Below are 13138 nucleotides of genomic sequence, written 5' to 3' on the forward strand. Positions count from 1 at the left end.
AGCGTTAGAAATTTGAATCTGCTTTGGTGGAACATTAACGGCTCTACTCTGCAGGTTACTGATGATGAGCTGATGTTTGATCGTGTGGAGTTTTACCAGACGCCTACACGTGTTAACACACACCCACAGCGTTACAGGTGTGTGTGTGTGTGTGTGTGTTAGTGTGTGTGTGGTCACCTTTCTCTCCGACGAAGGGCAGCGACCAGGTGAAGACGTCCATGAAGTTGGGCAGCCAGTACGGGTGGGGGGAGCAGTTGAACTGCCGGATGTTCATCACATTATTCTCATATTTCAGCACCGCAGCTGAGGACACACACACACACACACACACAGTGTCAGCGTTTCCTCTACTCTCTCCTCTCCTCTGTTGCCAGGGCTTCAAGGTTTCCCACCTGTTGCCATGGTTACCGCCCCTCATCCCCCGTTACCTTACCTTTGTTGTTGTAGACGTCCAGGTAGTTCGGAGCAGAGAAGATTGTGATTAAAGAAGGGAAACCTGTCGTCTGACTTTTCCTGTACATTCGATACCTGACGACGCAAAACACAACAAAAACAGTGATGAAGAGGAGGAGGAGGAAGATGTTATTGATCCCTGAAGATAAATATGGAGAATTAGAAACTGAAATATTTATATTTTTAATCAATCATGTGACTCCACTAGTGTAACTACTGCAAATTATAAACACTGGTATGAATAATCATGTCATATACGTGCAGTATAAGTAAATTATTACATATTATATAAACAATATTGTTTCGTTTTTATTTAATGTGTAAAAAACAGGAAACATTTTGCTTCTTCTTTTTTTTTCTGACTGAATATTTAAGGAAAAATACGAAACTTTGAGAATAAAGTTGTACATTTTATGAGAATAAAGTCAGAATATTATAAAAAATAAAGTTGTAATCTTAGTTTCTGTGTCGTTTTAGAGCAGAAATATAAAAATAAAGGTGTAAAATGTATCGTCGTACTTTTATCTTCTGGCTCATCAGACGATGTTTGATCTTTATCCTTAACACTTTATTTTTTATATGTAAACATTTCTGTATTTATTTTTATGTTGAACACATCTGTAGCTTTGTCTTGTTCCTGTTGTTTTGTTGCTGTCAAAAACTTTCTCTCTGATCTGATCTGTACGATGGAGTATTAGAGCCACATTGAGAAAAACAAAACACAGACTTTGAGAATAAAGTCGTAAATTTACGAGAAAAAAGTCGTAAATTTACGAGAATAAAGTCGTACATTTCCTACGAGAAAAGTCATAACATTACGAGAATAAAGTCATAAATTTACGACTTTATTTTCGAAGTTTGCAATTTTTGGATTTGTCAATGTGGCCCTAAAACTCCGTCGTAGATCTGATTATTTCAACTTCATTATTCAAATATCAGGACTTTTATTTTGTAATATTTCACACTTCCTTCCTGTGAAACTCTCTCACAACTTATGAGTTTCTTCTAAATCAATAAAACAAATGAATGTTTCTGTTCCTGCTGTTGTTTTCTTAAATTTTTGTTCTAAAAGCTCAAAGTAAAAATAAAAATAAAAACCAGAAAACGACTGGATGAGAACACAGAGACAGTTTCTGATCAATAATCAATGTGTGATCAAAGTGATTGATTGGTGGTGCGTTGTGTTGTGTGCGACTCACCCTGCGTCCTGGGCTTCATGTGCTCGTATTACAGACAACAGGTTATTGTTCATCAAGAAGTCACATACTGCCGGGTAACTGCACACACACACATACACACACAGACAGACACACACACACACACACACACACAGGTGAGTCAGTACAGTACATGATCAGACATGATGACCCGCCCCCCCCCCCTTCCCTCCCACATACCCCACCTCTGTTGCCATGACGATTAAGAGGCTGCCTAAACTGGAACATAACAAGAAGCTAAAAGCTAAACTTAGTGATGAATGAAGCACCTGGTCGTCATGACGCTCAGGTGAGAGGAGGAGGAAGAGGAGGAGGGGGCGGAGCTAATCACCTCTGACATCATCTCATCATCGATAATATAAAAACTGTTGCTCCCTGAACGCATCGTCACTGATCTTTGACTTTTAACCACAAGAAAAAGAAGAAAAAAAAACTATCCGGAAAAATAAGTGGAACTTTATTTTGAAAATGTTTCCACTTTATCTGCCGGGAAAAAACAGATTTTTATTTTGAAATGTCTGTCTGTGAGCTACCGTATCCCTCCACACGAGCTGGAAAATATAGTTCCACAGTTAAAGTTGATTCTATTCTAAATAAAGTAAAGAAAAGATGATAATAGTTATTTTTAAGTGTTTAAAAAACAGCTGTTTCTTCTGACTCCGCCCACTTTAGCTCCTCCTCCTCCTCTAACCTCTTGGTTCAGACTGTTGTTGTCATAGCAACATCACAGGTCTGACCTCGTTACGTTATCATCATCAAGACGACTCCTTCACTTTGATGATTCTGATTTTTATCAATACTTTAAAGTTTAAACAAATCGACCAATCAGGAGCGTCGTCGTTACAGCCATGGTCTGACATGCTGCGTGCTGATTGGCTGATTGGCTCCCTTTACATCCTCATTAAAATCAACAGTCAGAGTCACAGAAACCGTGTTTCCATCCACGTGTTGATCGAATTATCTGAAGATCCATTAAAATATTAATGCAAATAAGTTTGTTTCCATCTAAGATCTTTAAATCCAATAAAAAGCTACGATAGCAACTCACATTTATCAATTTAAGAACCGTTCTCATCAGAATTTGTCGCATAAACTTCCGATGAGATCGACCGTATTCACTTTTCTATCGATATTTATGACTTTTAATCGAATTTTACTGTTTCAATGAGGCATTTTAATGTGATGTTGCTTAATGCGAATAAAAACATCACAGAGCTGAGAGCTGAGAGCTGGAGCGGCTGGAAATCTGTGACCCGTCGTCAGAGGAACAAAACAAAACAGACATTCAGGCTAATTTCTAAACGAGCGCTTTGAGCTGAAACAAACTAATGCAGGATAAAGAGGCTTAAAGCTGCAGAGTGTCGACCAGCAGACGGATCAACCTCTGTTGTTTACAGATGTTTAATCAGCTCAGATTAACATCAGGAGCCGCTGCACTTCCTCTCTCTCTGCTGAGTCATGATAAAACACTGTCACAGCGACCGGCTGAATAAAAATCGGCTGAATAAAGATCGAATTTTGAAGATTATGAATCGATGCAGAATCGTAGAGGATAAGAATTGTGATTCTTACATGAATAATTTTTTTTACCCACCCCTAGTTTACATGCAGTCATTAACCCTTTCATAACCAGAGTATTAGCAATAACCCGGTTGCACACGGCCATATACTGTATGTTAACACCAATAACACTTTTGAAAAACCCGAAAATGAGCCCTGGGTTCCTCCTTTTCTAACCCGAATATTTGGTCTTGTTTATGCCTGTTGGGATCTCCCCATCAAAAGGAAGATTAATTTGTGTTCTGTGCTGTGTAATCTTGGTCTTTTGAGTCCAGAGGAACTACTTGTTGTAAACATGGAGAAATGTTGGAGCGAGGAGGAAACAAATCACTTCATAAGAGGTGAAAGACATGAACGTCACGTCTTTGGTAGACGGTAGAAAGTAGCGGGATAGAGAGATCTACAAGAAGGTGAGCGGAAAGTTACGTTGTTGTTTTTGGATCCAGGAAGAAGAAGAAACAGAAGTTCTCCGTGCGTCGCTGTTTTGATCAGGATATCGATAATCGAGCGTTCAATTTGGCGTCTAATCAGACTTCTGTCCTCGTCCCAGTTTACATGCAAATGAGAAAGTCTAATAACTGAGGGAACGTGTCCTCCTCCTCAACACCAGGTGGCGATATGCGTCGTTTCAGCGGTTTAACACGGCTCCTTCTCTGGTTGACCTGTTAGCCAGGCTGCAGACCGGCGTTTTCCAACAGCAGCGAGATGGTTAATCGTAGCTACAGCTTTGTTCATCTCGTACGTAATGTGCAGATAAGATGCACTCTATCCCTCGTGGTCATGGTGATTTGGAGAGGCAGACAAGACAAGAACGCCGTAACACTACAACAACAGCTTCTGCGACCGGCTTTCTGGGATGTTTTTGTTCCAGGGTTTAGTTAAACTCCGATTAAAGCGTTTACATGACGGAGAAAGTCCAGTTCCAATCACATTATCTGGGTGTCTTAATCGGAGTCGGAGAACTCAGAGATTAGTCGGACTAACGCGTTGAACACATAACCTCAGTTGTCCAGTTATAGTCGGATTAAGGATGATATAATTCAGTGTCATGTAAACGTAGCCACTGGGCCGTTGCCGGGCCGACCTACCTGTAGAAATAAGAGCAGCCTCTGACACTGTTGTGGCAGAAGTGTTCCTGGGTCTTTTCTGAGCCGTAGTCTTCCCCCGGGTCGGACCACAGCAGGTCGCACATCGGCCCGAACGCAGGAGGCTCCTTAAACCGGTCCAGCTGCACACACACACACACACACACACACACACACACACACACACACACACACACACACACACACACACACACACACACACACACACACACACACACACACACACACACACACACACACACACACACACACACACACACACACACACACACACACACACAGAGAGGAAGGAGAACCAATCAGAACCAGGCAGGTGAGAAGATCCCATACAGATACAGGTCGTTTGGTTTTGTTTTGGATTTTAAGGGGAAAAAAATGAATTCATTCATTTTTAGTTCAGCACAATTTAATCTCAAGTGGACCAAACCAGTAAAATAATAATAAGCAGAGCTGCAACAATTATTGGATTATTAAATTAATCATCAACTATTTTGATCTAATAATCGGTTTGAGTAGTTTTTTATTAAAGAAAAACAAAGTTAAAATTCTCTGATTTCAGCTTCTTAAATGTGAATATTTCTAGTTTCTTTGTTCCTTTATGACAATAAACTGAGTCTCTCTTTGGTTTGTGGACAAAACAAGACATTTGAGGACGACGTCTGGTGGTTTGAGAAACGCTGATTGACATTTTTCAACATTTTATTGACCAAACAACTAATCGATTAATCGTTTAAATAATCGACAGATTAATCGATACAGCCCTAATAATAAGAGCACCTATAGAACCTATAAATGAAATACATTATTTAGATGTTTACAGTAAAAAAGAACTCTCCTTTTTACAAAACATTTTGAACAACCCGACATTTCTTTGCGAAAAATATGTGTAATTTCAACAACATTAAGTCTCTTTCTCTTTCTGTAACAGGAGCAGCAGCTGCTCTCATGTTCAGATGACTGAATAAAAACCAAAAACCTCCTCATGTTCAGTTTATGAATCATAATAAAAACTCAGTTTTAATGGAGGATAAAGACATCTTCTGTTCTCATTTAGAAGAACAGAAGATGTCTTGTATAAACACATGATTAGTCGACACATCTGGCTGCAGCAGCTGGTAGTGATGTGCAGATCGATACTCATCAGAAAGTATCGATACTTTCACCAGTCTGCTCTAATCTGGGGTTAACAACTATTTTTATCACAGTAGACGTTATTTAACTGTTTACAGGACCTGTTCCCCGCCGGTGGGAAGGAACGACATCTGCTTCCACCTCTGAGGCGAACTATGGTTGTGTAAATTTAATTAATCCACACGTCTCAACTCATCGACCTCATGAGAGCAGGAGGATTACAGTTTGGATGTTATTCTTGAAAAAAAGTGTCTCTAATGAAAGAATAAGAAACATAAGCTGTGATTTATTCGCTGCTACCTCAGAGAAATTTCAGACTATTCCTTTAAAGCCCTAGTATGTAACTTATATGGCTTTTTATTATCAAAAATCAAACATGTCTTTCATAAATCCGTATTTCACTGAAGTGGAATCACAGCCGCATACAAATGAAAGCTTTCTGGTACCTTTCTGGTGCCCCATTTCACGTGAATGCAACATCAAGAATACGTTCTGATATGTAACCACACCGCTAGATGGGGGGGAATTCCTACATATTATACCTTTAATATCTATGTTTCAGTGTTTTATTGCCACTGACAATTAAATCTAAACCAAAGAAAGGTAGTCTGAGTTTTAGTGTCACTGCAAAACTATCTGTTTCTTTCATACATGAAGCTTTTGTTAAATGTATCAGTATCGGCAACACCGGCTTTGGTTTTATTTGGTATCGGATCGGAATGAAAATCAGTGGTATTGCAAATCACTATCAGCTGGACCGAACCGTGCCGATCCGATCCGTGCCGTGTCTCTCCGTGTCTCTCACCTTGCGTATGTCGTCCAGACAGGTGATCTCGGGGCTCAGGCCTCCGTGCACACACAGGAACTGCTGGTTGAGGAGCGCGGCCAGAGGGAGGCAGTCGAAGGCCTCCATGCAGGCGTCATACACACGCTCAGAGTACTTGATTTTACCTGCAGGACACACACACACACACAGTTTGTCTACGGCAAACACACACACTAACGCTAACACACACTAACACAGCAGAGGGAAGAAACGGTGTGTGTGTGTGCGAGAAGACTCACACTCCTGTTTGAAGGTGAAGTACTCTGTGAGATGTCGGCACTCGTGGTTTCCTCTGAGCAGGAACAGCGTGTTGGGATGGTTGATCTTCAGAGCCCAGAGGAACAGGACGCACTGAGGACACACACACACACAAACACACAAGTTCAGCTGCTTTTAAATAACTAATAATCTGTTTAATGTCGAAAGAAATGTTAGAAAATACAAATTAAGGTTTTTATTTTACTTCATTTTGTCTTTTTCTTCAGTAGATTTCTCCTAAATTCACCAAAAGTTAGTCTGACTCATTCATGTCAGGTATCACTGTAAAACTCTCTCCAGGCTCCAAAAATTGCCATTTCTTCCATATCCGCAACAAATTGTAAAAGTACGATTGACGATAACAATCTATGGAATTTTACAGTAAAAGTCTTTAAAGGCCGTTTTCTCAAAAATAGTTTTTCCTCAGACTCTGAGCTCCACTTCAGCAGCTCTTACAGACACCAAACCTCCCAGTTTGATCTCTTTCTATCTTCTGAAGGTTTTTACAGAGGGGATTGTTGATATATCATTCACAGCCTCATTTATACAACATTTTATTACTAAACGACATAGAGAAATATAAGTATTTTCTCATTTGCTGAGTGATAAAAAGAGATATCCAAAATCCTCCTCTGTAAAAACTTCTGACTCTAATGTGTCAACAAAATAAAACAAGAATTTTGAAAGTAGCTTTATCCATTGTTCAGATTTCTGTTCTAGAAATTAGGTCATATCTAATTAGATATTGCCTCATTTACACATTTAAACATAAAATTTGACAAAACTTGTAATACAAAAAATATTTGTCTTAATGTGAGTGATAAACTTGGGAAGTTTCATGGTGATATCTGTTTAATTTTTACCCTATTCACCTGTAATGTCCCTGAACGCATCACGTGTCCAACAATTATTATCTTTTCATCAGGTGCAGCAGTAAACTGGTTGACTATGAATATGATAGATATGTAAATGAATTTATACCTAAATTAGAAATATAATTATTATAATTAGTTACTGCATAGTAAAAACCTATTACATAATGATATAGAAACCAGAAAGGGCAGTATTGTAATTAGGGGGTGTGATTAAATAAATCCTTTCGAACATAAAAAATATTATGTTGTTTGTGGTTAGATGACCACTTTTATTTATTCTTTTTGGTTCATGATTGTTTTTTTGTCATATATATTCAAATAAAGAATAAAGCAAAAGAAATAAGGGGCCACCGTCTGAGATTTTACATTATTAAATCATAATATTTCAAGAATAAAATCTTAATTTGAGGGTTAGGGTTACATTTTTTATTTCATATTTCTCTCTCAGAGACTTTTATTTTGGTGACTTCAGCTCCCCGTGACAGGAAGCAGGTGTGAGGGGCTGAAACACACAGAGAGAGCGACTTTAACTTCCAAACAAACCCACTGTGCTCAGCTGCCACTCGTGTTGTCAGTGTCTGTGCGCCGCATCACACACCACCTGTTTCATTTGAATTTTTATTTTTATTTTCTGGAGGCGTCAACAATGAGGCAGAGCTGACCAGCTGTTCATCCTGACTGAGAGAAGAGGAGAACAGCAACTAGAATACGACCGTCCTTCACCACAGAGTCTCTGATATCTCAACTTTACATCTCAATATAGAAACATCTATTATAAATAATAATAATAATATCATTATTATCATAATATTAAATATTAATCATGTGGCTGTCGAGGATAAAGACATAATAAACAGCTGGAACTAACATAAACCATATTTCACACTGTGTTCAGCTGCTTTAATAAAGACAGGACAGCTGCCTCTCTACGACCCTTCACAATAAAAACACCTGCACAATATAAACTAACAAAATCATGAATTATAAATTAGAAAATAAATTAATGTGACTTTCTGCATCTGTATAACAACTTATTAAAAGATTATTACTTATTTAAAAAAGATAAATAGACATCATGTTACTGTTTACTCAGTCAAAAAACGTCTCAATCGGCTAATTCACATGGACACTGTGTCCCGTTACCGTGGCAACCGCAGACAAGACAGACGGAAAAAACAGCCGAAGCCTGAAAATTGTTTTTAAAAAAGCATTCATTATTTTTTTTTAACGTGTGACGACAGTGAAAGCAAAGAGAAAGTTCAAATCGATAAAATTAAATGACTAAAATGTGACTGAGACTGAGAAACCACAGAGAGCAGCAGACTGAGGCTCCACCCCAAGAACCAGGACATCGACCAATCAGCACCAACCAGGAAGTGAGTGTGTGTGTGACAGCAGCCAATGAGAACGCAGCAACTCACTCGGAGCTTCTCCCAGGGTTTGGAAATGACACATGGAGCCTGAAGGCAACACGCAGGGTGTGTGTGTGTGTGTGTTTCAGTGTGTGTGTTACAGTGTGTGTGTGTGTGTGTGTGTTACAGGGTGTGTGTGTGGGTGTGGCACAGACAAACAGACAGGCTGTCTTTCATTTCCCTCCACTATTTAAAGATGCCCCCCCCCTCCTCCTTCTCTTCTCCTCTCCCCTCCTCTTCTTCCTCCTCTCCTTCATCCTCACTCCTCCTCCTCCTCTTCTTCTTCCACCTCCTCGTCCTTCTCTTCTTCTTTCTCCTTCTCCCCCCCCCCCTTTCTCTGCTCCTCTTCTTCCTCGGTCCTTCCCTCTCCTCCTCCTCCTCTCATTCCTCTTCTTCCTCCCTTCTCCTCTTATTCCTCACTTTCCTTCCTCCCTCCCTCTCCTCCTCCTCCCCCTCTCATTCCTCTTCTTCCTCCCTCCTCTTCAGATTCCTCTTCTTCCTCCCTCCATTCCTCTTCTTCCTCACTTTCCTTCCTCCCCCTCCCTCTCCTCCTCTCATTCCTCTTCTTCCTCCCTTTCCTTCCTTCCTCCCTCCCTCCCCACTCATTCCTCCTCTTCTTCCTCCTCCTTTCCCCTCCTCTTCTCATTCCTCTTCTCATTTCTCTTCTTCCTCCCTCTCCTTCCTCCCTTTCCTCCTTCCCCTACTCCTCTCATTCCTCTTCCTTCTCCTCCCTCTCCTCCTCCTTCCTTCCTCTCCTCCTCCTCCTCTTCCTCATCCTCTCATTCCTCCTCTTCCTCCCTCCCTCTCCTCTTCCTCTCATTCCTCCTCTTCCTCCTCCTCTACCACCTTCTCCCTCCCTCCCTCATTCCTCTTCTTCCTCCCTTTCTTCCTCTCTCTCTCTTCCTCACTCCCTCTCCTCCTCCTCTCATTCCTCTTCTTCCTCCCTCTCCTCCCTCCTCCTCCTCCTCTCCTCCCATTCCTCTCCTTCCTCCCTCTCCTCCTCCTCTTCCTCTCCTTCCTCCCTCTCCTCTTCCTCCTCCTCTTCCTCCCTCTCCCCCTCCCCTCCTTCCTCTCCACTCATTAGTGTGACTGCTGAAGCAGTCACACTATTGTTCTTCTGTTTGGCCATTTTCTTCCGCCTTTTTACGGTCTTCTTCTAGTCCTTCATACTTTGTGCTATTTCAACAATTCATATATCAAAACGTGCAGCTTTTTCAGGACAATATTGCTATTATTTTTCTCTTTTATACTATTTATACTTTTTCAAATATTTAACTTTTTAGATGTTGACAGTGTGCAGATCATTAACAGACAACAGTCTTCTTCACAACTCCACTGTAGTGTAGGGGTTAGGGTGGCTGCTTGCCAACCCTAAGATCACTGGTTCGAATCCAAGGGAAGAACTCTTGTTATGTTATGTTGAATTCTGCTCTCCTCCCCCGCCTTCAATTGGTTACAGGTGTTTGTTATCTCCTTGATTACTCATACCAGTTTGCAGCACATCATCACATTACAATGAATGACAACAGTCTTGAAAGCAGTGTGCTCTCTGTAGCCGAGTGGCAGAGTAAAGGTTTAGTGATCATATGGTCATGGGTTCGATTCCTGCCTTAGTCATTTCACATCATTGCTTGACTTTTGATTCCAATTATTCAGCTGTCATTGGACAGTCTTTGATTCCTCATAGTATAAAGCTCATTGTATCAAAGGTTTTCTTTACCCCTCACATACTGTCTCTGTCTGTAGCCTAGTGGTTAGCTTGCTGGTCTGGAGACCTGAAGGTTGCTGGTTCAAATCTTGCCTCAACAACAATTATAGTGAATTATTTTCCCAGTTGTCCTCTGTTGACTTCTGATAACTTGCTTCATGTTGAAACTGCTGCTCTCAGCCTGAAATTCACAGAAATTTTCATTCTAAGTCATTCAAGCTTGACTCTCAAGCTTTCTTGATGTTGACAGTGTGCAGATCATTAACAGACAACAGTCTCTGCAACTGTGTGTGCACTGTGGCCTAGAGGCAGAGTGAAAGTCTAATGACCATAAGGTTTTGGGTTCGATTCCGACCTTGGTCAAACATTTGTATGGTGATCACTGCTTGCACTATTTGCTAATTCTGCAACAGCGTTCAGTTGCTATCAGCAGTCACACCATTTCCATTCTTGGAAATGCTTTTTCTAGTTCCTCCTCTTCTTCCTCCTCCACCTCTCCCTCCTCCTCCTCCTCACCTCGATGCTGAAGTATCCTCGGTCCACGTAGTCTCCCAGGAACAGGTAGCGGGTGCTGCTGGGAGACCCTCCGACCTCGAACAGCTTCATCAGGTCGAAGAACTGTCCATGGACGTCTCCGCACACTGGACACACACACACACACGGACACACGCACACACACACAGGGACACACACAGAGAGACACACACACACACACACACACACATATGAGCTCATATGAACTTTATAGAAACTTTGCACTAACAGTTCATTTATTGATTTCTCTCTGTTGTTTTTATCTATTTAATGTTGTTTCATGTTTTATTGTAATTTCTTAAAATCTTTTTAATCGGGTTAATTTTACATTTCCACTTCAGTGTCGTCGTTGTCGTTAATCAGCTCGTCAATCGGTGACGTTCAGACACTTTGAACGCCACTAATCTGCGCTAATGTACCGATGAAGCTGATTGACGAGCCGATCGACCGGCAGCAGAGAGCTATTTATTGATTTTATCTGTCGTCGTTTACACTGGAAGCTCGTTAACCAAGAAACCACTTCCTGTCCAGAGCGAACAGGGTTAATGGACGTTTGATCAGCTGATCGCTGCTGATCGGAGCTGCAGATCAATAACAGACAAACACGACTGTCGACTGAGATGAGCAGGAGATCTAGATTTTATTCTTTTGCATTTTTGCTTGAAAAGTTATTTTATCTCTGAACATAAATCTTTCTCTTCAATTGGTTTGTCGATCAACTGATTGGTTTTCTCTGCTCTTCATCAGTTTATGGTCTAATCACCAAAGCTTCACACACGACTACATGTGAACAAAGGAGAAATGTTAATGATGTGGGGAGGAGGAGGAGGAGGAGGAGGAGAAGGAGAGGAGAAGGAGAAGGGGAGGGGGAGGAGGAGGAGGAGAAGAAGAGAAGGAGAAGGGGAGGAAAAGGATAGAAGGACGAGGAGGAAGAAGAGGAGGATAAAAAGGAGGAGGGAGGAGAAGAGAAGAAAAAGGAGGTGAAAGAAGGGGAGAAGGGGAGGAGGAGGAGAAGGAAGAGGAGGAAGAAGAGGAGAAGGAGAGGCGGAGGAGAAGGAGGAGGATAAAAAGGAGGATGAAGGAGAGTAGGAGGAGGAGGAAGAAGTGGAGGAGAAGAGAAGGAGAAGGAGGAAAAGAAGGAAGAGGAGGATGATGAAGGAGAAACAGAAGAAAATACGAAAACAATAAGTCAGAGGTCAGAGCAGGAGGAGATAAAAAAATAGTGTGAAGAAGAGGAGAAGAGAGGAAGAAGGAAGAGGAAGAGAAGGAGGAGGAGGTGGTGAGAGGAGGTGGTGAAGGGTGGAGCCCTGAGCTGAGCCACATGTAGGGTGTGTGTGTGTGTGTGTGTGTGTGTGTGTGTGTGTGTGTCTGTGCCCAGTTTCCACAAACACACACACAGGACGCTTTGTTTGAACTCAGAGGGAGAAAAAACCAAAAACCTCCTCTGATTGGACGAGAGCTGACGGAGCGTCACAGGGAGGGAGGGGTCGGAGGTGTGTGTGTTGTTGTTGTTGTTGTTGTTGTTGTTAGGTGTGTGTGTGGGGGGGGGGGGGGGGGGGGGAGAAGAGAAAGGAGGATGGAGGAGGAAGGGAGGGAAGAGGAGAAAGAAGAGGAATGGGAGGAGGAGGAGAGGGAAGGGGGGAGAAGAAAGAGGAGGAGGAAGAGGAAGGAGAGGAGGAGGAGGAGAGAAGGAGGAGAAAGAGGAAGAGGGGAAGGAGGAAGAGGAAGAGGAGAGAAGGAGGAGGAGAAGGAAAAGGAGGAGAAAGAAGGGGGAGGAAGAGGAGGAGGAGAGAAGAAGGAGAGAAGGAAGAGGAGGAGGAGAGAAGGAGGAGAAAGAGGAAGAGGAGGAGAAAGGGGAGAGGGGAAGGAGGAGAAGAAGGATAAAAAGGAGGAGGAGAGGAGGAGCAGGAAGAAGAGAGAAGGAGGAGAAAAAGGAAAAGGAGGAGAGAGGGGGAGGAGAAGAAGGAAGAGGAGGAGGAGGAGAGAAGGAGGCGAGAAGGAGGAGAAGAAAAAGGGGAGAGGAGGAGGAGAAGAGAAGGAGAAAGGGGAGAAGAAGGA

The 13138-nt window shown here is 41.9% G+C and overlaps 1 protein-coding gene across 3 annotated transcripts in view; it reads right to left on the reverse strand.

Moving 5' to 3' along the window:
• The window catches only part of ppp3ccb (protein phosphatase 3, catalytic subunit, gamma isozyme, b), a 39897-nt gene that overhangs the window by 14172 nt on the left and 12587 nt on the right, over window positions 1-13138 (reverse strand). For all 3 annotated transcript variants that reach the window (XR_014595796.1, XM_083983541.1, XM_083983540.1), the window contains exons 3-9: window positions 11063-11187; window positions 6533-6644; window positions 6273-6418; window positions 4319-4458; window positions 1653-1730; window positions 434-528; window positions 178-303 (exon numbers count right to left, since the gene is read on the reverse strand). Coding sequence is in view for 2 of the 3 variants with exons in the window: in XM_083983541.1 (XP_083839667.1) it covers window positions 178-303; window positions 434-528; window positions 1653-1730; window positions 4319-4458; window positions 6273-6418; window positions 6533-6644; window positions 11063-11187 (822 nt within the window). In the remaining variant the exon portion in view is untranslated. The remainder of the gene's footprint in view (window positions 1-177; window positions 304-433; window positions 529-1652; window positions 1731-4318; window positions 4459-6272; window positions 6419-6532; window positions 6645-11062; window positions 11188-13138) is intronic.

The sequence above is a fragment of the Trachurus trachurus genome (assembly GCF_905171665.1).
Source record: "Trachurus trachurus genome assembly, chromosome: 12".
Taxonomy (NCBI): Eukaryota; Metazoa; Chordata; class Actinopteri; order Carangiformes; family Carangidae; genus Trachurus; species Trachurus trachurus.